The sequence below is a fragment of the Pseudophryne corroboree genome, chromosome 2, assembly GCF_028390025.1.
Source record: "Pseudophryne corroboree isolate aPseCor3 chromosome 2, aPseCor3.hap2, whole genome shotgun sequence".
Taxonomy (NCBI): Eukaryota; Metazoa; Chordata; class Amphibia; order Anura; family Myobatrachidae; genus Pseudophryne; species Pseudophryne corroboree.
This window is the reverse complement of record NC_086445.1, coordinates 863,502,942-863,529,206: the sequence shown is the minus strand read 5'-3', so window position 1 is coordinate 863,529,206 and position 26,265 is coordinate 863,502,942. Positions and strand designations below refer to the sequence as shown.

General features: G+C 49.3%; 1 protein-coding gene across 5 annotated transcripts in view; it reads left to right on the top strand.

Annotated features, from left to right (window-relative positions):
• The window catches only part of SPAG5 (sperm associated antigen 5), a 417,322-nt gene that overhangs the window by 267,461 nt on the left and 123,596 nt on the right, over positions 1–26,265 (top strand). For all 5 annotated transcript variants that reach the window (XM_063955870.1, XM_063955871.1, XM_063955872.1 and 2 more), the window contains exons 13-14: positions 2,910–3,057; positions 3,193–3,246. In XM_063955870.1, coding sequence (XP_063811940.1) covers positions 2,910–3,057; positions 3,193–3,246 — 202 coding nt within the window. The remainder of the gene's footprint in view (positions 1–2,909; positions 3,058–3,192; positions 3,247–26,265) is intronic.

The following is a 26,265-nucleotide window of genomic DNA, read 5'->3' as shown; positions in this document are numbered from 1 at the left end:
CGGCAATTCGACAAAAGTATATTCAATTGAAGATTGTAAATTCGACAACAGTGCTTTTAGACAGTAAATTCGTCATTTTCAATCCGCCACACTTTGCTGGTGGAATCTAATAAAAAAATGTAAAAGCATTTTTATTTTTTTTTGTGTTTTTTTAATTGGTAATAGTATATCTAGTTATATTAGAAGGGATTAGGTACTTGGTTTGTCTATTTTGGAGGCACAAGTATTATTTATATATTTGTAAAAATATTATTTTTATTTTATTTTTTAAATGGAATGGTAAAAATCAGAAAAAAAAATGCGTGGGGTCCCCCCTCCTAAGCATAACCAGCCTCGGGCTCTTCGAGCCGGTCCTGGTTCTAAAAATCCGGGGGGGGAAACTGACATGGGATCCCCCGTATTTTTAAAACCAGCACCGGGCTCTGCGCCTGGTGCTGGTGCAAAAAATACGTGGGACAAAAAGCGTAGGGGTCCCCCCGTATTTTTTACACCAGCATCGGGTTCCACTAGCTGGGTAGATAATGCCACAGCCGGGGGTCACTTTTATACAGCGCCCTGCGGCCGTGGCATTAAATATGCAACTAGTCACCCCTGGCCGGGGTACCCTGGAGGAGTGGGGACCCCTTCAATCAAAGGGGTCCCCCCCCCAGCCACCCAAGGGCCAGGGGTGAAGCCTGAGGCTGCCCCCCCATCCAAGGGCTGCGGATGGGGGGCTGATAGCCTTTTGAAAATTGAAAGAATATTGTTTTTTCCAGTAGTACTACAAGTCCCAGCAAGCCTCCTCCTGCAAGCTGGTACTTGGAGAACCACAAGTACCAGCATTCGGGAGAAAAACGGGCCCGCTGGTACCTGTAGCTCTACTGGTAAAAAAATACCCAAATAAAAACAGGTCACGCACATCGTGAGAGTAAAACTTTTATTTCACACATGTCGACACACACATACTTACCTATGTTCACACGCCGACCTCTGTCCACTTGTCCAAGTAGAATCCACGGTGTACCTGAAAATAAAATTATACTCACCTGATCCAGTGTCCTGTGGTCTTTTATTATAATCCACGTACTTGGCAAAAAAAAAAAACGAACAGGCGGACTGAAAGGGGTCCCATGTTTACACATGGGACCCCTTTCCCCGAATGCAGAGACCCCCCCGTGACTCCTGTCACAGATAGGTCCCTTCAGCCAATCAGGAAGCGCCACTTCGTGGCACTCTCCTGATTGGCTGTATGCGCGTCTGAGCTGGCAGACAGCGCATCGCACAGCTCCCTCCATTAGTTTCAATGGTGGGAACTTTGCGGTCAGCGGTGGGGTTACCTGCGGTCAGCGGCTGACCGCGGGTGACCTCACCGCTGACCGCAAAGTTCCCACCATTGAAAGTAATGGAGGGGGCTGTGCAATGCGCGTCTGAGCTTAGACGCGCAGAGCCAATCTGTGACAGGAGTCACGGGGGCGTCTCTGCATTCGGGGAAAGGGGTCCCATGTGTAAACATGGGACCCCTTTCAGTCCGCCTGGTCTGGGTGTTTCTTTGTTTTTTTTGGCAAGTACATGGATTATAATCTGGACACTGGATCAGGTGAGTATAATTTTATTCACAGGTACCCCGGATCGTCGGCGACATTGGAGACGTGCCAGTCGGCGGGTCAACATAGGTAAGTATGTGTGTCGGCAGGTGTGAAATAAAATTTAACTTTCACGGTGTGTGTCTCCTGTTTTTATTTGGGTATTTTTTTCCCCAGAACTACAGGTACCAGCGGGCCCGTTTTTCTCCCGCATGCTGGTACTTGTGGTTCTGCAAGTACCAGCTTGCGGGGGAGGCTTGCTGGGACTTGTAGTACTACTGGAAAAAACAATATTCTTTCAATTTTCAAAAGGCTATCAGCCCCCCATCCGCAGCCCTTGGATGGGGGGGACAGCCTCGGGCTTCACCCCTGGCCCTTGGGTGGCTGGGGGGGACCCCTTGATTGAAGGGGTCCCCACTCCTCCAGGGTACCCCGGCCATCGGTGACTAGTTGCGTATTTAATGCCACGGCCGCAGGGCGCTTTATAAAAGCGACCCCCGGCTGTGGCATTATCTACCCAGCTAGTGGAGCCCGATGCTGGTGTAAAAAATACGGGGGACCCCTACTCTTTTTGTCCCCCTTATTTTTTGCACCAGAACCAGGCGCAGAGCCCGGTGCTGGTTTTAAAAATACGGGGAATCCCCTGTCCGTTTTTTCCCCGGATTTTTAGAACCAGGACCGGCTCGAAGAGCCCGAGGCTGGTTATGCTTTGGAGGGGGGACCCCACGCATTTTTTTTTTCGTGTTTTTTCCTGTTTTTATAAAATCTAATCAAAATCAGTCAAATCGGCCGTTTTTCAACAGCGGGACTGTCGAATCCGTTTTTTATTGAATGTTGAATTCCGGCACCCACTTGGCGGAATTCGACGGTCGAATTGTGTCGAATTAAAAAACGGGCGAAAAATTGCCGCGATTCGCCGGCAATTGCATATACCCCTAACTGTTGAACATTTTGGCAGGGACTTTCTATATCTCACAAATACTTTCTATGATGATCTAAACATTGCACACACATGTATGAGAATCAATTATTTGTTCAAAATCGTTCAGCTCATTGCGCAAACTGTTATAGTCTGAATCTAGGATTAATTGAACCCTATGATGAATTAAGTGTGTTTGTGTTTTTCACATATGCCGGCAGCGGGGCGAACGTTTTAGGAGTGATTATGGGACAGATACTCAATAAGTACAGTTTAGTGGATCCTAGTCTTTGATAATTGGCTTTATGTTTCCTTTAAACAAAGGTAAAATGTTAAAGGAGAGCAATTAAGCAGAAATATACTTTTTTGTGTTTTTTTATTTGTTTAGGTATTTTTTTTAATTTCCTTAATTTTTTTTTTTTTTTTAGAGCTTGAAACACTAATGGGATTTATGTGTAAACTGGAGTCTGAAATTGAACAGCTGAGAGATAGAAACTCTGAACTAGTGGAACAGTCATCTGCTAAAGATTCTTCTCTGAAACTACTTGAGAAAGAACTAAACGAGGCAACTGTTCGGTATGTGCATCAACTAACCACTGCTTTAAAGAATTTACCATAGAAGTACTAGAGAAGCATGGTCTAGCTGGCACATATCAGCTGTCATATAATGATGAAGCGGGCTTATAATTTAAACCATTCTTTGTTTTTCAGAGGACAAGAATATCAAGATCGCATCAAATTTCTCTCTGCAGAGATTTTGCCCAGGTACATTATTTCTTAGCACGGTGGTTCCCAGACTGGGTGCTGTAGCACACTGGGGTAGCTGAGGACACTTGTAGGGGTGCCCCGGGTTGGTAGTCCAGGGCCAATGAAAATTAGGGTCAATGTAATAGGTAAAACCAGTGCTTGTAAATTCCCATCCAAAATATGTTTACAGACAGAAGCGAATCCTGTCCCTCAACGGGATGCAGTTAATTTGCCGGTTGTCGAGATCCTGGTGGTCAGGATACCGATGCCGAATCCTGACAGTAATCAAAGCAGACAGCCAGAATCCCTGCACTCAGCCTCGATTCCCACTCGTGTGTGTTCACGACACCCATAAAGTGGGAATAGAACCTGTCGCGAGCCACCGAGTCCACAAGGGGACTCTTAGCCCTCGCCCTGCTGCCTGGCATACTGGCGGCCGGGGTGCCGTTGTCGGTATACTGCCGGCTGCCGGGAAATCAGACTGAACCTCCCTCATCACCTTACTGAACCTAAAAATTACCTTTAATTTGGTAATTTAGTTTGCGTCAATGTTTTTCTGAATTTCACAATAAGAAACTGTTGGCCTAGGGGTGGCATGGAAAAAATTCTGATACTCGAGGGCACTGTGATTCTGAAAACTGTCGTAACATTAATACTTTTTAGCAAGGAGAGGGTAACAACAAGGTTACCCTGGTGTCACTAGTACATTCAAAATAAAGACAGTCATAATATAGACACCATCATGTGAACAGGTACATTATGTAGTCAACCATAATGTCAACATAATAGACTATACAGTATGTTGACAATATGTAGACCGTGAAAATGTTGACAGGGACTAATGTAGACAGTATATAGACAGGTTAAAATAACGACAATAAAAATATAGACATGGTCAGAATGTCGACAGTCAAAATATAGACCTGGCTATGTTTTGTCGGGATGTAGTTAATATACCGGCTGTCAGAATACCGATCGCCCCCTAGTATGCCCACTCGGGGTGTGGGTCCAGGGAGAATAGAACCCGTGGAAAACAAAGCTCGCCACTGGGCCCAAAGCGCGGTGATTCCACTCGGGGACTCACTGTCGGTATTATGGCTTGCGGGATGCCGCTGTTCGGATCCTGACAGCTGGGATACCGTCTCCATCCCGTTTTGACTGATATTTAGACCTTCACAAAATATGGACAAGGTCAGAATGTCAGCATTTAAAGTACGTATATGTAACTGCACATAGTTGAACCTGCTGTCAAAATAGTCAGGTCTACATGCTTTGCTTGTCATTTATCGCAACTATGATGGTATTTAGCAGTACCGTGGTAAGCACAGTGGTCGCAACAATTAATGTCTGGTGCAGCACATAACGGGCATGCAGTTAGTCAGTGCAACGTTCTCTTCCAGGGCGGGTGACAGTGATTTCTCCTATGTGACATTTAGGGAATTCCTGACTGTGTGGGTGGCGTGACAGTAGAGGATCCGTGTGTGCTCATGCGCAGTGCTCTTCCCTCAATAGGCAACCTGTTGAGCATGCCAGAAAAAGAAATCTGTGGCAGGGCTTGCTGGCATGTGTAGTTCCACAGCTACTGAACTGGCACAGGTTTCTTACCCCTGTGTTACACACATTTTGAGATGACAATTTAGAACATCGGACAATATGGCTGACATGACGCAATCAGGTTTTGAGCAGTGTGCGTCTCTCAGTGGTACACTGTCTTGTACATGTATTCATTATGAGTGATCAGTAATATTTTCTCTAGCATCCATAAGGGATATTGGGGGAATCTAGTACGATGAGGTATAGATGGGGTCCAAAGGAGCCGGTGCACTTTAAATTTCTTCAACTGGGTGTGCTGGCTCCTCCCCTCTATGACCCCTCCCACAGGCAGTTTAGGAAAAAGTGCCCTCAGGAGAGGATGCACACTCTGGAAGCTCCAGAGAGTTTTCTTCAGTTTCTTTTAAACCTTTGTTATTTTCGGTATTCTGTTTGGGCAAAAGGATACCTGCACCGTGGGAGTTCTGGGGGGGGGGATTGGCGGTCACCAGCCTTGCGAGGTGTCAGAGCCGCTTCTCCGCTGCAGGACCACCGGCCTGAGATGTCGTTGTACAGCGGGCCACTAGCAGTCACAATCACAGCACGCCACGCAGCCCTAACATTGCCTGATGGTGATGACCATGGTGAGTACAAACCGGGGGCCCCGGTTATTGGTGCGGCAAAAACGCAGGGTTGGCATGCGGGAGGCTCTTGGCGCGGGGGGGGGGGGGGGCACGCTATAGCTCCCTGTGTACACTGGCAAGCGGTTGTGAAAACAGGTATTTATATTATGTTTTACACCAAAAGGAGACATTTGCCAGTATAAATAAGTGTATAGCTCTGGCCCAATTGCAGGGGGCAGAGCTACTTCAGAGCGGGACCAGCGGCTTCTTGGCGCCTTCCTCTGCTTCCAACAGCAGCAGGTACACAGCTCCTCCAACACTCCAGATACATATAGCGGTGTTAGAAAAGGGTAGAACAGCTATTATACTTTTAAATAGAGTCCTCATAAGGAAAACACACTGGTGTTCCACTGAATCACAGTATAAAGTTACAGCCTGCAGTCTCCCTGAGTCTGCTAGGCTTTGTGGTCATTTTCTCTGGGTCTCCTACAATGTCTGTGTGTGTGTGTGTGTGTGATACCCCTTTCACACCGCACAAATAACCCAGTATCGACCCGACATATTGCCGGGTCGACACGGGTCAGTGTGCGGTGTGAAAGCTCCACGTCGGATTTCCCTGGGCTGCCTGACCCGGTATTTCAACCCGGGTTATAATCGGTGTTATTCCCGGGTTGAATACCGGATCAGTGGCTCTGTAAACGGATTTCCGGGTCGAGCCGATCCGGGACCCGTTTACAAAATAGGGAGAGGCCCAGCTCCGCCTCCACTGCCGGCTCTGCCCCCCGCCGCTATGGAAACCGACCTGACATATTGCCGGGTCTGGAAGCCATCAGAAAGAGGTAGGAGAGTCTCCAGTGTCAGATCCCATGCGGGAATGACCCGTTTCCAATTCCCGGGCGGGATCTGGCATTGGAGATGTGAAAGGGTATGAGAGTCTGTCTCCTGTGAATATGGTAAACACCATTTATGCACATGCAGCTTCCTCCCCCCCCCCCCCCCCCCCCCCCCTTTTCTCATGAACAATGTAGCAAGGAGGTGGCTAAGGGGGGAGGGGGGGCAGCAGTCATCCTGGTCAAGCTCCCTATATGACGGACATGGTCTCTCAGCCCTCCGCGATTAGTCATAAGACACAACGACTGCAGCAGGCTGTAGCAGACCTGGCTGCAAGGGGTAGAGGACAGACCCTTCTCCCTAGCTCAGGGCCACATACACATAGGCTGCCTGCTTACTCTCAGTAACTGATGAGAGGGAGCGAAGGAGGGGGAGGAGATGGACCCTATTATTGAGGATTCATCTCCTGCACAAGGGCTTGAGCCCCTCATAATTGCTATCAGGGATGTGTTAAAACTCCCAGGAGAAGACGATGCAGTAAAGCAGTCGTTTCTCTGCTCACAGAAAAAGGTTAGCGTCACTTTATCTGATTCTAAGGAATTAGATGATATGTTTAAAGTTGGCCTGGAAAAATCCTGATAAAGTTCCACGTGGCCAGACAATTCTTAACACTTTCCCATTTTCTCCTGAAGGTAGGAAACACTTGGAAGATCCCCCGGCTGTTGACGTCTGTCTTATGCCTGACTAAAGAGGTGGTGTTACCGGTCCCTGGCTCCTCGGCTCTGAAGGACGCTGGGGATAGAAAACTAGAAGACTACACTGAAGTCTATTCCACGGCAGCTGGTATATCACAAAGACCTGTGATAGCGGGTTGCTGGTTGACACTCACACCTGGGTGGGCCAGTTCAAGAGGACCTCGCAGGGGATATATCTCTGTTGAGTATGGTTACTCTGATCAAACACATTCAGGATACTGCACGCATTCTTTGCGACTCAATTAAAGAGATAGGCGCTGTTAATGTGAGCACTACTGCCATGGCAATGTCGGCACGCAGAGCTTTATGGCTGCACCAGTGGATAGTGGATGCAGATTCCAAGCGCAGTGTGGTGTCTCTCCCTTTCTCAGGGGAGTGGCTATTCAGGGTTGAGTTGGTTTCGTGGATTTCCAAAGCTACTGCGGGGAATTCCACGATTCTCCCCTCTGTGGACCCCACCGGCTTGGCGTTCCCAACCAGGGCTATCTACTCAGTCCTTTCGGACCGCTATGTTTCGATTTTGATCCAGAGGCGCCTCAAACGCTGCACGAGGCACCAGAGGTAAGGCAAAAAAAGCCAGCAGCTGCAGGTTCCCAGGAACAAAGCACCAGTTTAGCTTCCACTAAGGCCCCAGCATGACTGTGCCCGCCCAACCCGATTGGATCTTGTGTTGGGAGCTCAGCAGCGCCACTTCAGCCGCATCTGGGAAAGTTCCTGCCAGGATACCTGGGTACAGGTCCTCATTTCTCAGGGCTACAAGCTGGAGTTCGACGGTGCTCCTCCCCACCAATTTTTCAAATCAAGCTTAACAGCTTTGGAGGATACACGTGTTACGCTTCAACAGGCCATACTAAAATTGGTCCAGTCCCGAGTCATTGTTCCAGTGCCGCTGCAACAACAGGGAAAGGGTTATTACTCCAACCTGTTAGTAGTACCGCAACTGGATGGTTCGGTAAGACCCATTTCTCTATCGTCCTAGTGGATGCTGGGGTTCCTGAAAGGACCTTGGGGGATAGCGGCTCCGCAGGAGACAGGGCACAAAAAGTAAAGCTTTAGGATCAGGTGGTGTGCACTGGCTCCTCCCCCTATGACCCTCCTCCAAGCCCCAGTTAGATTTTTGTGCCCGGCCGAGAAGGGTGCAATCTAGGTGGCTCTCCTAAAGAGCTGCTTAGAAAAGTTTAGCTTAGGTTTTTTATTTTACAGTGAGTCCTGCTGGCAACAGGATCACTGCAACGAGGGACTTAGGGGAGAAGAAGTGAACTCACCTGCGTGCAGGATGGATTGGCTTCTTTGGCTACTGGACATTAGCTCCAGAGGGACGATCACAGGTACAGCCTGGATGGTCACCGGAGCCTCGCCGCCGGCCCCCTTGCAGATGCTGAAAAGAGAAGAAGGTCCAGAATCGGCGGCAGAAGACTCCTCAGTCTTCTTAAGGTAGCGCACAGCACTGCAGCTGTGCGCCATTGCTCTCAGCACACTTCACACGGCAGTCACTGAGGGTGCAGGGCGCTGGGAGGGGGGCGCCCTGGGAGGCAATGTAAACCTATTTTTTGGCAAAAAATACCTCACATATAGCCTCCGGGGGCTATATGGAGATATTTAACCCCTGCCAGAATCCGTTAAGAGCGGGAGACGAGGCCGCCGAAAAAGGGGCGGGGCCTATCTCCTCAGCACACAGCGCCATTTTCCCTCACAGAAAGGCTGGAGGGAAGGCTCCCAGGCTCTCCCCTGCACTGCACTACAGAAACAGGGTTAAAACAGAGAGGGGGGGCACTAATTTGGCGTTAGAAATATATAAAAAGATGCTATAAGGGAAAACACTTATATAAGGTTGTCCCTATATAATTATAGCGTTTTTTGGTGTGTGCTGGCAAACTCTCCCTCTGTCTCTCCAAAGGGCTAGTGGGTCCTGTCCTCTATCAGAGCATTCCTTGTGTGTGTGCTGTGTGTCGGTACGTGTGTGTCGACATGTATGAGGACGATGTTGGTGAGGAGGCGGAGCAATTGCCTGTAATGGTGATGTCACTCTCTAGGGAGTCGACACCGGAATGGATGGCTTATTTAGGGAATTACGTGATAATGTCAACACGCTGCAAGGTCGGTTGACGACATGAGACGGCCGACAAACAATTAGTACCGGTCCAGACGTCTCAAAAACACCGTCAGGGGTTTTTAAAACGCCCGTTTACCTTAGTCGGTCGACACAGACACGGACACTGAATCCAGTGTCGACGGTGAATAAACAAACGTATTCCTTATTAGGGCCACACGTTAAGGGCAATGAAGGAGGTGTTACATATTTCTGATACTACAAGTACCACAAAAGAGGGTATTATGTGGGATGTGAAAAAACTACCTGTAGTTTTTCCTGAATCAGATAAATTAAATGAAGTGTGTGATGATGCGTGGGTTCCCCCCGATAGAAAATTATTGGCGGTATACCCTTTCCCGCCAGAAGTTAGGGCGCGTTGGGAAACACCCCTTAGGGTGGATAAGGCGCTCACACGCTTATCAAAACAAGTGGCGGTACCGTCTATAGATAGGGCCGTCCTCAAGGAGCCAGCTGACAGGAGGCTGGAAAATATCATATAAAAGTATATACTATATACTGGTGTTATACTGCGACCAGCGATCGCCTCAGCCTGGATGTGCAGAGCTGGGGTGGCTTGGTCGGATTCCCTGACTAAAAATATTGATACCCTTGACAGGGACAGTATTTTATTGACTATAGAGCATTTAAAGGATGCATTTCTATATATGCGAGATGCACAGAGGGATATTTGCACTCTGGCATCAAGAGTAAGTGCGATGTCCATATCTGCCAGAAGATGTTTATGGACACGACAGTGGTCAGGTGATGCAGATTCCAAACGGCACAAAGGTGTATTGCCGTATAAAGGAAGAGGAGTTATTTGGGGTCGGTCCATCGGACCTGGTGGCCACGGCAACTGCTGGAAAATCCACCGTTTTTACCCTAAGTCACATCTCTGCAGAAAAAGACACCGTCTTTTCAGCCTCAGTCCTTTCGTCCCTATAAGAGTCATATTTGCCCAGGGATAGAGGAAAGGGAAGAAGACTGCAGCAGGCAGCCCATTCCCAGGAACAGAAGCCTTCCACCGCTTCTGCCAAGCTCTCAGCATGACGCTGGGACCGTACAGGACCCCTGGATCCTACAAGTAGTATCCCAGGGGTACAGATTGGAATGTCGAAACGTTTCCCCCTCGCAGGCTCCTGAAGTCTGCTTTATATCCCTCCGACAAGGAGGCAGTATGGGAAAAAATTCACAAGCTGTATTCCCAGCAGGTGATAATCAAATTACCCCTCCTACAACAAGGAAAGGGGTATTATTCCACACTATATTGTGGTACTGAAGCCAGAAGGCTAGGTGAGACCTATTCTAAATCTAAAAAAATTTGAACACTTACAAAGGTTCAAATCAAGATGGAGTCACTCAGAGCAGTGATAACGAACCAGGAAGAAGGGGACTATATAGTGTCCCGGGACATCAGGGATGCTTACCTCCATGTCCCAAATTTGCCCTTCTCACTAAGGGTACCTCAGGTTCGTGGTATAGAACTGTCACTGTCAGTTTCAGACGCTGCCGTTTGGATTGTCCACGGCACCCCGGGTCTTTACCAAGGTAATGGCCGAAATGATGATTCTTCTTCGAAGAAAAGGCGTCTTAATTACCCCTTACTTGGACGATCTCCTGATAAGGGCAAAGTCCAGGGAACAGTTGGAGGTCGGAGTAGCACTATCTCGGATACTGCTACAACAGCACGGATGGATTCTAAATATTCCAAAATCGCAGCTGATCCTGACGACACGTCTGCTGTGCCTAGGGATGATTCTGGACACAGTCCAGAAAAAGGTGTTTCTCCCGGAAGAGAAAGCCAGGGAGTTATCCGAGCTAGTCAAGAACCTCCTAAAACCAGGAAAAGTGTCAGTGCATCATTGCACAAGGGTCCTGGTAAAAATGGTGGCTTCCTACGAAGCAATTCCATTCGGCAGATTTCACGCAAGAACTTTTCAGTGGGATCTGCTGGACAAATGGTCCGGATCGCATCTTCAGATGCATCAGCGGATAACCCTATATCCAAGGACAAGGGTGTCTCTCCTGTGGTGGTTACAGAGTGCTCATCTTCTAGAGGGCCGCAGATTCGGCATTCAGGATTGGATGCTGGTGACCACGGAGGCCAGCCCGAGAGGCTGGGGAGCAGTCACACAAGGAAAAAATTTCCAGGGAGTGTGATCAAGTCTGGAGACTTTTCTCCACATAAATATACTGGAGCTAAGGGTAAATTTTTAATGCTCTAAGCTTAGCAAGACCTCTGCTTCAAGGTCAGCCGGTATTGATCCAGTGGGAAAAACATCACGGCAGTCGCCCACGTAAACAGACAGGGCGGCACAAGAAGCAGGAGGGCAATGGCAAAAACTGCAAGGACTTTTCGCTGGGCGGAAAATCATGTGATAGCACTGTCAGCAGTGTTTCATTCCGGGAGTGGAAACTGGGAAGCAGACTTCCTCAGCAGGCACGACCTCCACCCGGGAGAGTGGAAACTTCATCGGGAAGTTTTTCCACATGATTGTGTACCGTTGGGAAATACCAAAGGTGGACATGATGGCGTCCCGTCTGAACAAAAAACGGGACAGGTATTGCGTCAGGTCAAGAGACCCTCAGGCAATAGCTGTGGACGTTCTGGTAACACCGTGGGTGTACCAGTCGGTGTATGTGTTCCCTCCTCTGCTTCTCATACCTAAGGTACTGAGAATTATAAGACGTAGAGGAGAAAGAACTATACTCATGGCTCCGGATTGGCCAAGAAGGACTTGGTACCCGGAACTTCAAGAGATGCTCACAGAGGACTTATGGCCTCTGCCGCTAAGAAGGGACTTGCTTCAGCAAGTACCATGTCTGTTCCAAGACTTACCGCAGCTGCGTTTGACGGCATGGCGGTGGAACGCCGGATCCTAAGGGAAAAAGGCATTCCGGAAGAGGTCATTCCTACCCTGGTCAAAGCCAGGAAGGAGGTGACCGCACAACATTATCACCACATGTGGCGAAAATATGTTGCGTGGTGTGAGGCCAGGAAGGCCCCACGAAGAAATTTCAACTCGTCGATTCCTGCATTTCCTGCAAACAGGAGTGTCTATGGGCCTCAAATTGGGGCCCATTAAGGTTCAAATTTCGGCCCTGTCGATTTTCTTCCAGAAAGAATTGGCTTCAGTTCCTGAAGTCCAGAAGTTTGTCAAGGGAGTATTGCATATACAACCCCCTTTTGTGCCTCCAGTGGCACTGTGGGATCTCAACGTAGTTCTGGGATTCCTCAAATCACATTGGTTTAAAACCAGTCAAATCTGTGGATTTGAAGCATCTCACATGAAAAGTGACCATGCTCTTGGCCCTGGCCTGGGCCAGGCGAGTGTCAAATTGGTGGGTTTTTTCTCAAAAAAGCCCATATCTGTTTGTCCATTCGGACAGGGCAGAGCTGCGGACTCGTCCCCAGTTCTCTCCCTAAGGTGGTGTCAGTGTTTCACCTGAACCAGCTTATTGTGGTGCCTTGCGCCTACTACGGACTTGGAGGACTCCAAGTTGCTGGATGTTGTCAGGGCCCTGAAAGTATAGGTTCCAGGACGGCTGGAGTCAGGAAAACTGACTTGCTGTTATCCTGTATGCACCCAACAAACTGGGTGCTCTTGCTTCTAAGCAGACTATTGCTAGTTGGATGTGTAATACAATTCAGCTTGCACATTCTGTGGCAGGCCTGCCACAGCCAAAATATGTAAATGCCCATTCCACAAGGAAGGTGGGCTCATCTCGGGCGGCTGCCCGAGGGGTCTCGGCTTTACAACTTTGCCGAGCGGCTATTTAGTCAGGGGCAAACACGTTTGTAAAATCCTACAAATTTGATACCCTGGCTAAGGAGGACCTGGAGTTCTCTCATTCGGTGCTGCAGAGTCATCCGCACTCTCCCGCCCGTTTGGGAGCTTTGGTATAATCCCCATGGTCCTTTCAGGAACCCCAGCATCCACTAGGACGATAGAGAAAATAAGAATTTACTTACCGATAATTCTATTTCTCGGAGTCCGTAGTGGATGCTGGGCGCCCATCCCAAGTGCGGATTATCTGCATTACTTGTACATAGTTACAAAAATCGGGTTATTATTGTTGTGAGCCATCTTTTCAGAGGCTCCGCTGTTATCATACTGTTAACTGGGTTCAGATCACAGGTTGTACAGTGTGATTGGTGTGGCTGGTATGAGTCTTACCCGGGATTCAAAATCCTTCCTTATTGTGTACGCTCGTCCGGGCACAGTATCCTAACTGAGGCTTGGAGGAGGGTCATAGGGGGAGGAGCCAGTGCACACCACCTGATCCTAAAGCTTTACTTTTTGTGCCCTGTCTCCTGCGGAGCCGCTATCCCCCATGGTCCTTTCAGGAACCCCAGCATCCACTACGGACTCCGAGAAATAGAATTATCGGTAAGTAAATTCTTATTTTCTCTGACGTCCTAGTGGATGCTGGGGACTCCGTAAGGACCATGGGGAATAGCGGCTCCGCAGGAGACTGGGCACAAAAGTAAAGCTTTAGAACTACCTGGTGTGCACTGGCTCCTCCCCCTATGACCCTCCTCCAAGCCTCAGTTATATTTTTGTGCCCGAACGAGAAGGGTGCACACTAGGTGGCTCTCCTGAGCTGCTTAGTGAAAAGTTTAGTTTTAGGTTTTTTATGTTCAGTGAGACCTGCTGGCAACAGGCTCACTGCATCGAGGGACTAAGGGGAGAAGAAGCGAACTCACCTGCGTGCAGAGTGGATTGGGCTTCTTAGGCTACTGGACATTAGCTCCAGAGGGACCGATCACAGGCCCAGCCATGGATAGGTCCCAGAGCCGCGCCGCCGGCCCCCTTACAGAGCCAGAAGAGAGAAGAGGTCCGGAAAATCGGCGGCAGAAGACGTCCTGTCTTCAACAAGGTAGCGCACAGCACTGCAGCTGTGCGCCATTGCTCTCAGCACACTTCACACTCCGGTCACTGAGGGTGCAGGGCGCTGGGGGGGGGGCGCCCTGAGATGCAATAAAAACACCTTGGATGGCAAAAAATGCATCACATATAGCTCCTGGGCTATATGGATGAATTTAACCCCTGCCAGAATACACAGAAAAACTGGAGATAATGCCGCCGAGAAGGGGGCGGAGCCTATCTCCTCAGCACACTGGCGCCATTTTCCCTCACAGCTCCGTTGGAGGGAAGCTCCCTGGCTCTCCCCTGCAGTCACTACACTACAGAAAGGGTTAAAAAAGAGAGGGGGGCACTAATTACGCGCAGTATTAAAAATACAGCAGCTATAAGGGGAAAAACACTTATATAAGGTTATCCCTATATATATATATAGCGCTCTGGTGTGTGCTGGCAAACTCTCCCTCTGTCTCCCCAAAGGGCTAGTGGGGTCCTGTCCTCTATCAGAGCATTCCCTGTGTGTGTGCTGTGTGTCGGTACGTTGGTGTCGACATGTATGAGGAGAAAAATGATGTGGAGACGGAGCAGATTGCCTGTAATAGTGATGTCACCCCCTAGGGGGTCGACACCTGAGTGGATGAACTGTTGGAAGAAATTACGTGACAGTGTCAGCTCTGTATAAAAGACAGTGGTTGACATGAGACAGCCGGCTACTCAGCTTGTGCCTGTCCAGACGTCTCATAGGCCGTCAGGGGCTCTAAAGCGCCCGTTACCTCAGATGGCAGATATAGACGCCGACACGGATACTGACTCCAGTGTCGACGGTGAAGAGACAAATGTGGCTTCCAGTAGGGCCACACGTTACATGATTGAGGCAATGAAAAATGTTTCTCTAACGTCCTAGTGGATGCTGGGAACTCCGTAAGGACCATGGGGAATAGCGGGCTCCGAAGGAGGCTGGGCACTCTAGAAAGATCTTAGACTACCTGGTGTGCACTGGCTCCTCCCACTATGACCCTCCTCCAAGCCTCAGTTAGATTTCGTGCCCGGCCGAGGTTGGATGCACACTAGGGGCTCTCCTGAGCTCTTAGAAAGTTATAGTCTTAGAATTTGTTTTTTTCAGTGAGACCTGCTGGCAACAGGCTCACTGCAGCGAGGGACTAAGGGGAGAAGAAGCGAACTCGCCTGCTTGCAGGCTACTGGACACCATTAGCTCCAGAGGGATCGACCGCAGGCCCAGCCTTGATGTTCGGTCCCGGAGCCGCGCCGCCGTCCCCCTTACAGAGCCAGAAGCAGGAAGATGGTCCGGAAAATCGGCGGCATGAAGACGTCCTGTCTTCACCAAGGTAGCGCACAGCACTGCAGCTGTGCGCCATTGCTCCTCATACACACTTCACACTCCGGTCACTGAGGGTGCAGAGCGCTGGGGGGGGGGAGGGGCGCTCTGAGGCAGCAATAAAAACACCTTGGCTGGCTAAAATACCTCAATATATAGCCCCTGGGGCTATATATGAGGTAAATACCCCTGCCAGAATCCCAAAATAAGCGGGAGAATAGGCCGCGAAAAAGGGGCGGAGCCTATCCTCAGCACACTGGCGCCATTTTTCCCTCACAGCTCGGCTGGAAGGAAGCTCCCTGGCTCTTCCCTGCATTTCTACAATACAGTAAGAGGGAAAAAGAGAGGGGGGGCACTAAATTGGCACTGTATACAGTATAAGCAGCTATTAGGGACATAACTCAGTTAGTCCCTGTATATATATAGCGCTCTGGTGTGTGCTGGCATACTCTTACTCTGTCCCCCCAAAGGGCTTTTGTGGGTCCTGTCCTCTATTTGAGCATTCCCTCTGTGTGTGGAGTGTGTCGGTACGGCTGTGTCGACATGTTTGAGGAGGATAATGATGTGGAGGGAGAGCAGATGCCTTTAGCAGAGATGTCACCCCCTGCGGGGCAGACACCTGAGTGGATGGTATTATGGCAAGAAATGAGTGCACGTATAGACTCCTTACATAAAAAATTTGACGACATGCCGACTGTGGGACAGCCGAGTCTTCAGCTCGTGCCGGTCCAAGGGTCTCAAAAGTCATCAGGGGCTCTAAAACGCCCGTTATCTCAGGTGGCACAAGTAGATGTCGACACGGATACTGACGCCAGTGTCGACGACGATGAGTCAAATTTAATGCCCGTTAAGGCCATTCGCTGCATGATTGAGGCAATGAAAGAGGTGTTAAATATTTCTGATTTGCATCCAGGTACCACAAAAAAGGGTATTATGTTTGGGGAGAAAAAACTACCTGTAGTTTTTCCCCCGTCAGATGAATTAAATGAAGTGTGTGAAGAAGCGTGGGCTTCCCCTGATAAGAAATTGGTGATTCCTAAGAAATTACTAATGGCGTTCCCTTTCCCGCCAGAGGATAGGTTACGTTGGGAAACACCCCCGAGGGTGGATAAAGCGCTCACACGTTTGTCAAAAAAGGTGGCACTACCGTCCCAGGATACGGCCGCCCTTAAGGAACCTGCTGATAGAAGGCAGGAGGCGATCCTGAAGTCTGTATATACACACTCAGGCATTATACTCAGACCAGCAATTGCGTCAGCTTGGATGTGCAGTGCTGCCGCTGCATGGTCAGATAACCTGTCAGAAAATATTGACACACTAGACAGAGACACGATCCTGTTAACAATTGACCATATAAAAGACTCAGTCTTATACATGAGAGATGCACAGAGGGAAATCTGCCGGCTGGCATCTAAAGTAAGTGCACTATCTATCTCTGCTAGGAGATGTTTATGGACTCGCCAGTGGACTGGAGATGCAGATTCCAAAAGGCACATGGAAGTTTTGCCTTATAAAGGGGAGGAATTATTTGGGGATGGTCTCTCCGACCTAGTTTCCACAGCAACGTCTGGGAAGTCAGCATTTTTACCCCATGTCCCCTCGCAGCCTAAGAAGGCGCCATTTTATCAGGTTCAGTCCTTTCGATCCCAGAAAAATAAGCTGGGAAAAGGAGGGTCTTTTCTGTCAAGAGGCAGAGGCAGGGGAAAAAGGCTGCAGCAAACAGCAGGTTCCCAGGAACAAAAGTCCTCCCCCGCTTCCTCTTCCAAGTCCGCCGCATGACGGTGGGGCTTCACAAGCGGAGCCGGGTACGGTGGGGGCCCGCCTCAGGAATTTCAGCGATCAGTGGGTTCGCTCACAGGTGGATCCCTGGATCCTTCAAATAGTATCTCAAGGATACAGGCTGGAATTCGAGGCGATTCCACCCCGCCGTTTCCTAAAATCCGCCTTGCCGATTGCTCCCTCAGACAGGGAGGCAGTGCTAGCGGCAATTCACAAGCTGTATTCCCAGCAGGTGATAATCAAGGTACCCCTACTCCAACAAGGCCGGGGTTACTATTCCACACTATTTGTGGTACCGAAACCGGACGGTTCGGTGAGACCCATTCTAAATTTGAAGTCCTTGAACACATACATAAAAAAATTCAAGTTCAAGATGGAATCGCTCAGGGCGGTTATTGCAAGCCTGGACGAGGGGGATTACATGGTATCCCTGGACATCAAGGATGCTTACCTACATGTCCCCATTTACAATTCTCACCAGGAGTACCTCAGATTTGTGGTACAGGATTGCCATTACCAATTCCAGACGCTGCCGTTTGGACTCTCCACGGCACCGAGGGTATTTACCAAGGTTATGGCGGAAATGATGATACTCCTTCGAAAAAAGGGAGTTTTAATTATCCCATACTTGGACGATCTCCTAATAAAGGCACGATCCAAGGAACAGTTGTTAGTGGGAGTAGCACTATCTCAGGAAGTGCTGAGCCAGCACGGTTGGATTCTGAATATCCCAAAGTCACAGCTGGTCCCCACTACACGTCTAATGTTCCTGGGAATGATTCTGGACACGGCCCAGAAAAAAGTGTTTCTCCCGGAGGAGAAAGCCAGGGAGTTGTCTTCTCTAGTCAGAGACCTCCTAAAACCAAAACAGGTATCGGTGCATCACTGCACGCGAGTCCTGGGAAAGATGGTAGCTTCCTACGAAGCAATTCCATTCGGCAGGTTCCATGCCAGAATCTTTCAGTGGAACCTGTTGGACAAGTGGTCCGGATCGCATCTTCAGATGCATCGTTTAATAACCCTGTCTCCACGAACCAGGGTGTCTCTTCTGTGGTGGCTGAACAGTGCTCATCTTCTGGAGGGCCGCAGATTCGGCATACAGGACTGGGTCCTGGTGACCACGGATGCCAGCCTACGAGGCTGGGGGGCAGTCACAAAGGGAAGAAATTTCCAGGGACTATGGTCAAGTCAGGAGACTGCCCTTCACATAAATATTCTGGAACTAAGGGCCATTTACAATGCCCTAAGTCAAGCAAAATCCCTGCTCCTACACCAGCCGGTGCTGATCCAGTCAGACAACATCACGGCAGTCGCCCATGTGAATCGACAGGGCGGCACAAGAAGCAGGACGGCGATGGCAGAAGCCACAAAAATTCTCCGATGGGCGGAGAATCATGTACTAGCACTGTCAGCAGTGTTCATCCCGGGAGTGGACAACTGGGAAGCAGACTTTCTCAGCAGGCACGACCTCCACCCGGGAGAGTGGGGACTTCATCCAGAAGTCTTCCAAATGATTGTAAATCAATGGGGTCGTCCACAGGTGGACATGATGGCGTCCCGCATAAACAAAAAACTAGAGAAGTATTGCGCCAGGTCAAGAGACCCTCAGGCGATAGCGGTGGACGCCCTAGTGACACCGTGGGTGTACCGGTCAGTGTATGTGTTCCCTCCTCTACCTCTCATACCAAAGGTACTGAGAATAATAAGAAAGCGAGGAGTAAACACAATTCTCGTGGTTCCGGATTGGCCAAGAAGAGCGTGGTACCCGGAACTTCAAGAGATGATCTCAGAGGACCCTTGGTCCCTGCCGCTCAGACAGGACCTGCTACAGCAGGGCCCCTGTCTGTTCCAAGACTTACCGCGGCTGCGTTTGACGGCATGGCGGTTGAACGCCGGATCCTGAAGGAAAAGGGCATTCCGGAGGAAGTCATTCCTACGCTTATTAAAGCCAGGAAAGATGTTACGGCAAAACATTATCACCGCATATGGCGGAAATATGTTGCATGGTGCGAGGCCAAAAAGGCCCCAACAGAGGAATTTCAACTGGGTCGATTTCTGCATTTCCTGCAAGCAGGAGTGAATATGGGCCTAAAACTAGGCTCCATTAAAGTACAGATCTCGGCTCTGTCGATTTTCTTTCAAAAGGAACTAGCTTCAGTACCTGAAGTTCAGACATTTGTGAAAGGAGTGCTGCATATTCAGCCCCCATTTGTGCCTCCTGTGGCACCGTGGGATCTCAACGTGATGTTGAATTTCTTGAAATCACATTGGTTTGAGCCACTAAAAACCATGGATCTGAAATATCTCACGTGGAAAGTGGTCATGTTATTGGCCCTGGCATCAGCCAGGCGAGTGTCAGAATTGGCGGCTTTATCATGTAAAAGCCCTTATCTGATTTTTCATATGGATAGGGCAGAATTGAGGACTCGTCCCCAGTTTCTCCCTAAGGTGGTGTCAGCGTTTCACCTGAACCAGCCTATTGTGGTGCCTGCGGCTACTAAGGATTTGGAGGACTCCAAGTTGCTAGACGTTGTCAGGGCCCTGAAAATATATGTTTCCAGGACGGCTGGAGTCAGAAAATCTGACTCGCTGTTTATCCTATATGCACCCAACAAGCTGGGTGCTCCTGCTTCTAAGCAGACTATTGCTCGTTGGATTTGTAGTACAATTCAGCTTGCACATACTGTGGCAGGCCTGCCACAGCCTAAATCTGTCAATGCCCATTCCACAAGGAAGGTGGGCTCATCTTGGGCGGCTGCCCGAGGGGTCTCGGCTTTACAACTTTGCCGAGCAGCTACTTGGTCAGGGGCAAACACGTTTGCAAAATTCTATAAATTTGATACCCTGGCTGAGGAGGACCTGGAGTTCTCTCATTCGGTGCTGCAGAGTCATCCGCACTCTCCCGCCCGTTTGGGAGCTTTGGTATAATCCCCATGGTCCTTACGGAGTTCCCAGCATCCACTAGGACGTTAGAGAAAATAAGAATTTACTCACCGGTAATTCTGTTTCTCGTAGTCCGTAGTGGATGCTGGGCGCCCATCCCAAGTGCGGTCTATCTGCAATACTTGTACATAGTTATTGTTAACTAAATCGGGTTATTGTTGAGCCATCTGTTGAGAGGCTCTATTGTTTCATACTGTTAACTGTGTTTCATATCACGAGTTGTACGGTGTGATTGGTGTGGCTGGTATGAGTCTTACCCGGGATTCAAAATCCTTCCTTATTGTGTACGCTCGTCCGGGCACAGTACCTAACTGAGGCTTGGAGGAGGGTCATAGTGGGAGGAGCCAGTGCACACCAGGTAGTCTAAGATCTTTCTAGAGTGCCCAGCCTCCTTCGGAGCCCGCTATTCCCCATGGTCCTTACGGAGTTCCCAGCATCCACTACGGACTACGAGAAACAGAATTACCGGTGAGTAAATTCTTATTTTTACACATTTCTGATAATACGAGTACCACCAAAAAGGGGTATTATGTTCGGTGAGGAAAAACTACCTGTAGTTTTCCTGAATCTGAGAAATTAAATGAGGTGTGTGATGATGCGTGGGTTTCCCCCGATAACAACTGATAATTTCTAAAATGTTATTGGCATTATATCCTTTCCCGCCAGAGGTTAGGATGCGTTGGGAAACACCCCCTAGGGTGGATAAAGCGCTCACACGCTTATAAGAATAAGGGCTCTACCCTCTCCTGAGATGGCCGCCCTTAAGGATCCTGCTGAATGAAAGCAGGAGGGTATCCTAAAATGTATTTACACACATACTGGTGTTATACTGCGACCAGCAATCGCCTCAGCCTGGATGTGCAGTGCTGGGTTGGTGTGGTCGGATTCCCTGACTGAAAATATTGATACCCTAGATAGGGACAGTATATTATTGCCTATAGAGCATTTAAAAGATGCATTTCTATATATGCGTGATGCACAGCGGAATATTTGCCGACTGGCATCAAGTCTAAGTGCGTTGTCCATTTCTGCCAGTAGAGGGTTATGGACACGACAGTGGTCAGGTGATGCGGATTCCAAACGGCATTTGGAAGATAAGAAGACGCCGTATTATCAGGCGCAGTCCTTTCGTGGGCAAGCGGGCAAAAGGTTCCTCATTTCTGCCCCGTGACAGAGGGAGAGGAAAAAGACTGCAGAAATCAGCCAGTTCCCAGGAACAGAAGCCCTCTCCCGCCTCTGCCAAGCCCTCAGTATGACGCTGGGGCTTTACAAGCAGAATCAGGCACGGTGGGGGCCCGTCTCAATGAATTTCAGCGCGCAGTGGGCTCACTCGCAATTAGACCCCTGGATCCTTCAGGTGATATCTCAGGGGTACAAATTGGAATTCGAGACGTCTCCCCCTCGCCGTTTCCTAAAGTCGGCTTTACCGATGTCTCCCTCTGACAGAGAGGCAGTTTTGGAAGCCATTCACAAGCTGTATTCCCAGCAGGTGATAATCAAGGTACCCCTCCTGCAACAGGAAACGGGGTATTATTCCACACTGTTGTGGTACCGAAGCCGGACGGCTCGGTGAGACCGATTCTAAATCTAAAATCTTGAACACTTACATACGGAGGTTCAAATTCAAGATTGAGTCACTCAGAGCAGTGATTGCGAACCTGGAAGAAGGGGACTACATGATGTCTCGGGACATCAAGGATGCTTACCTTCATGTCCCAATTTACCCTTCTCACCAAGGGTACCTCAGGTTTGTGGTACAGAACTGTCACTATCAGTTTCAGACGCTGCCGTATGGATGGTCCACGGCACCCCGGGTCTTTACCAAGGTAATGGCCGAAATGATGATACTCTTTCGAAGGAAGGGAATTTTAGTTATCCCTTACTTGGACGATTACCTGATAAGGGTAAGATCCAGGGAACAGTTGGAGGTCGGTGTAGCACTATCTCAGGTAGTGTTGCGGCAGCACGATTGGATTCTCAATATTCCAAAATCGCAGCTGATTCCGACGACTCGTCTTCTGTTCCTAGGGATGATCCTGGACACAGTCCAGAAAAAGGTGTTTCTCCTGGAGGAGAAAGTCAGGGAGTTATCCGAGCTAGTCGGGAACCTCCTATAACCGAGCCAAGTCTCAGTACATCAATGAAAGGGTTCTGGGAAAAATGGTGGCTTCCTACGAAGCAATCCTATTCGGCAGATTCCACGCAAGAACTTTCCAGTGGGACCTGCTGGACAAATGGTCCGGGTCGCATCTTCAGATGCATCAGCGGATAACCCTGTCACCAAGCACAAGGGTGTCTCTCCTGTGGTGGTTGCAGAGTGCTCATCTTCTAGAGGGCCGCAGATTCGACATTCAGGACTGGGTCCTGGTGACCACGGATGCCAGCCTGCGAGGCTGGGGAGCAGTCACACAGGGAAGGAATTTCCAGAGCTTATGGTCAAGCCTGGAGACATCACTTCACATAAATATCCTGAAGCTAAGGGCCATTTACAATGCTCTAAGCTCAGCAAGACCTCTGCTTCAAGGTCACCCGGAGTTGATCCATTCGGACAACATCACGGCAGTCACCCACGTAAACAGACAGGGTGACACAAGAAGCAGGAGGGCAAGGCAGAAGCTGCAAGGATTCTTCGCTGGGCGGAAAATCATGTGATAGCACTGTCAGCAGTATTCATTCCGGGAGTGGACAACTGGGAAGCAGACTTCCTCAGCAGACACGACCCCCACCCGGGAGAGTGGGGACTTCACCCAGAAGTCTTCCACATGTTTATAAAACTCGACAAGTATTGCGCCAGGTCAAGGGACCCTCAGGCAATAGCTGTAGACGCTCTGGTAACACAGTGGGTGTACCAGTCAGTGTATGTGTTCCCTCCTCTGCCTCTCATACCCAAGGTACTGAGAATTATAAGTTGGAGAGGAGTAAGCACTATATTCGTGGCTCCGGATTGGCCAAGAAGGACTTGGTAACCGGAACTTCAAGAGATGCTCACGGAGGATCCGTGGCCTCTACCTCTAAGAAGGGACCTGCTCCAGCAAGGACCCTGTCTGTTCCAAGACTTACCGCGGCTGCGTTTGACGGCATGGCGGTTGAACGCCGGATCCTGTAGGAGAAAGGCATTCCGGATGAAGTCATTCCTATCCTGATCAAAGCCAGGAAAGAAATAACCGCAAAACATTATCACCGCATTTGGCGAAAATATGTTGCGTGGTGCGAGGCCAGTAAGGCCCCGACGGAGGAATTTTCAACTAGGTCGATTCCTACATTTCCTGCAAACAGGAGTGTCTATGGGCCTGAAATGGGGGTCCATTAAGGTTCAAATTTCGGCCCTGTCAATTTTCTTCCAAAAAGAACTAGCTTCAGTCCCTGAAGTTCAGACGTTGTGAAAGGGGTACTGTATATACAGCCTCCTTTTGTGCCTCCAGTGGCACCTTGGGATCTAAATGTTGTTTTTGGGTTCCAAAAGTCACATTGGTTTGAACCACTTAAATATGTGGAGTTAAAATATCTCACATGGAAAGTGGTCATGCTGTTGGCCCTGGCCTGGGCCAGGTGCGTGTCAGAATTGGCGGCTTTATCCTGTAAAAGCCCTCATCTGATTTTCCATTCGGACAGGGCAGAATTGAGGACTTGTCCTCAGTTTCTCCCTAAGGTGGTTTTCAGCGTTTTCACCTGAATCAACCTATTGTGGTGCCTGCGGCTACTAGGGACTTGGAGGACTCCAAGTTGCTAGACGTTGTGAGGGCCCTGGAAATATAGGTTTCCAGGACGGCTGGAGTCAGAAAATCTGACTCGTTGTTTATTCTGTATGCACCCAACAAGCTGGGTGCTCCTGCTTCTAAGCAGACTATTGCTCGTTGGATTTGTAGTACAATTCAGCTTGCACATTCTGTGGCAGGCCTGCCACAGCCAAAATCTGTAAAAGCCCATTCCTCAAGGAAGGTGGGCTCATCTTGGGCGGCTGCCCGAGGGGTCTCGGCTTTACAACTTTGCAGAGCAGCTACTTGGTCAGGAGCAAATACGTTTGTAAAATTCTACAAATTTGATACCCTGGCTGAGGAGGACCTGGAATTCTCTCATTTGGTGCTGCAGAGTCATCCGCACTCTCCCGCCCGTTTGGGAGCTTTGGTATAATCCCCATGGTCCTTACAGAGTCCCCAGCATCCACTAGGACGTCAGAGAAAATAAGAATTTACTTACCGATAATTCTATTTCTCGTAGTCCGTAGTGGATGCTGGGCGCCCATCCCAAGTGCGGATTGTCTGCAATACTGGTACATAGTTATTGTTACCAAAAAATCGGGTTATTGCTGTAGTGAGCCATCTTTTCTAGAGGCTCCTCTGTTATCATGCTGTTAACTGGGTTTAGATCACAAGTTATATGGTGTGATTGGTGTGGCTGGTATGAGTCTTACCCGGGATTCAAAATCCTTCCTTATTGTGTACGCTCGTCCGGGCACAGTATCCTAACTGAGGCTTGGAGGAGGGTCATAGGGGGAGGAGCCAGTGCACACCAGGTAGTTCTAAAGCTTTACTTTTGTGCCCAGTCTCCTGCGGAGCCGCTATTCCCCATGGTCCTTACGGAGTCCCCAGCATCCACTACGGACTACGAGAAATAGAACTATCGGTAAGTAAATTCTTATTTTTTAATCTGAAATCCTTGAACCCTTACTAGAGATTTTCGGGTTCAAGGTGAAATCCTTGCGAACAGTGATTGTGGGTCTGGAAGAACAGGAGTTCATAGGTGTCCCTGATATCCAGGGAGACAATCTCCATATCCCGATTTGGCCACCTTATCAGGTTTACCCTGCTTGAACGATCACTACCAGTTCCAGACGCTACCCAGCCTGTCCAAAGCTCCGAGGGTGTTCATGAAGGTGATGGCGGAGATGATGTTCCAACTCCGGGTCCAGGGGATCAATGTTGTCCCTTACTTGGACGATCTCCTGTTTAAAGCGAGATCCAGGGTGCTTTTATTGCTCCACATAGACCACACTATCCAACTTTTGTCACACGATGGGTGGATCCTCAATTTACAGAAGTCCTACCTGGAGCCAACTCAGCGTCTCCTGTTCCTGGGAATGTTGCTGTATATTGTGGCCCAGAAAGTGTTCCTCCCAGAAGACAAAGCGAGAACACTTCAGGAGATGGTCTGCATGGTTCTCCGGTCTATTAGAATATCAATCCATCTTTGCATAAGATTGTTAGGGAAGGTGGTTGCCTCGTACGAGGCGATCCAGTATGGAAGGTTCCATGCCAGAACATTTCAATTGGATCTCCTGAGCAACTGATCCGGATCACATCTTCAGATACACCGGATAATACGGCTGTCACCTCAGGCCAGGATTTCCCTCCTGTGGCGGCTGCAGTCCTCCAACCTACTAGAAGGGAAGTTTCGGGATTCAAGATTGGATCCTCCTCATGACAGATGCGAGTCTGAGAGGATGGGGAGCTGCCACCCAGGGGGCTCAGTTCCAAGGCAGGTGGTCAGCCCAAAAAGCCCTTCTTCCGATCAACATTCTGGAACTTCGGGCGATCTACGATGCTCTAATTCATATCTGTCCTCTAGTCAGGGACCACGCGATCCAAGTACAGTCGTACAACGCCACAGCAGTTGCGTACATCAATCGACAAGGAGGAATAAAAAAGCAGGGCCTGTATGCGAGAGGTGTCAAAGATACTCCTCTGGGCAGAAAGAAATGCAAGAGCACTGTCCGCAATCTTTTATTCCGGGAGTAGACAACTGGAAAGCGGACTTCCTGAGTCGTCACAATCTCCACCCTGGAGAGTGGGGGCTTCAGGTGTTTCAGCAGATCATCGACCGATGGTGCTGCCCACAAATAGAAATGATGGCTTCTCGACTCAACAAGAAGCTTCATTGGTATTGCTCACGAACCAGGGTCCCTCAGGCGAGGGCAGCGTATGCACTGACATCGCCTTGGCCTTACCTGTTTGGTCCGATTCCATTGCTCCCAAGGGTGCTCAAGCGAATCAGGAATCAAGGAGTCCCGGCAATTCTGATTGCCCAGATTGGCCTCTGAGGGCATGGTACGCGGATCTTCTGGACATGTCCGTCAAAGACTCTTGGCCTCTGCCACTGAGAAGAGATCTTCAACAAGGTCCGTTCGTCTACCCGGATATACGGCAGCTTCGTTTGACGTCATGGAGGTTGAGCGGAACATCCTAGCTCACAAGGGCCTTTCCAAAAAGGTTATTGCTACCATGGTTCAGCCAAGGAAACCTTTGACATCAAAACACTATCATCATATCTGGAGAAGATATGTCTC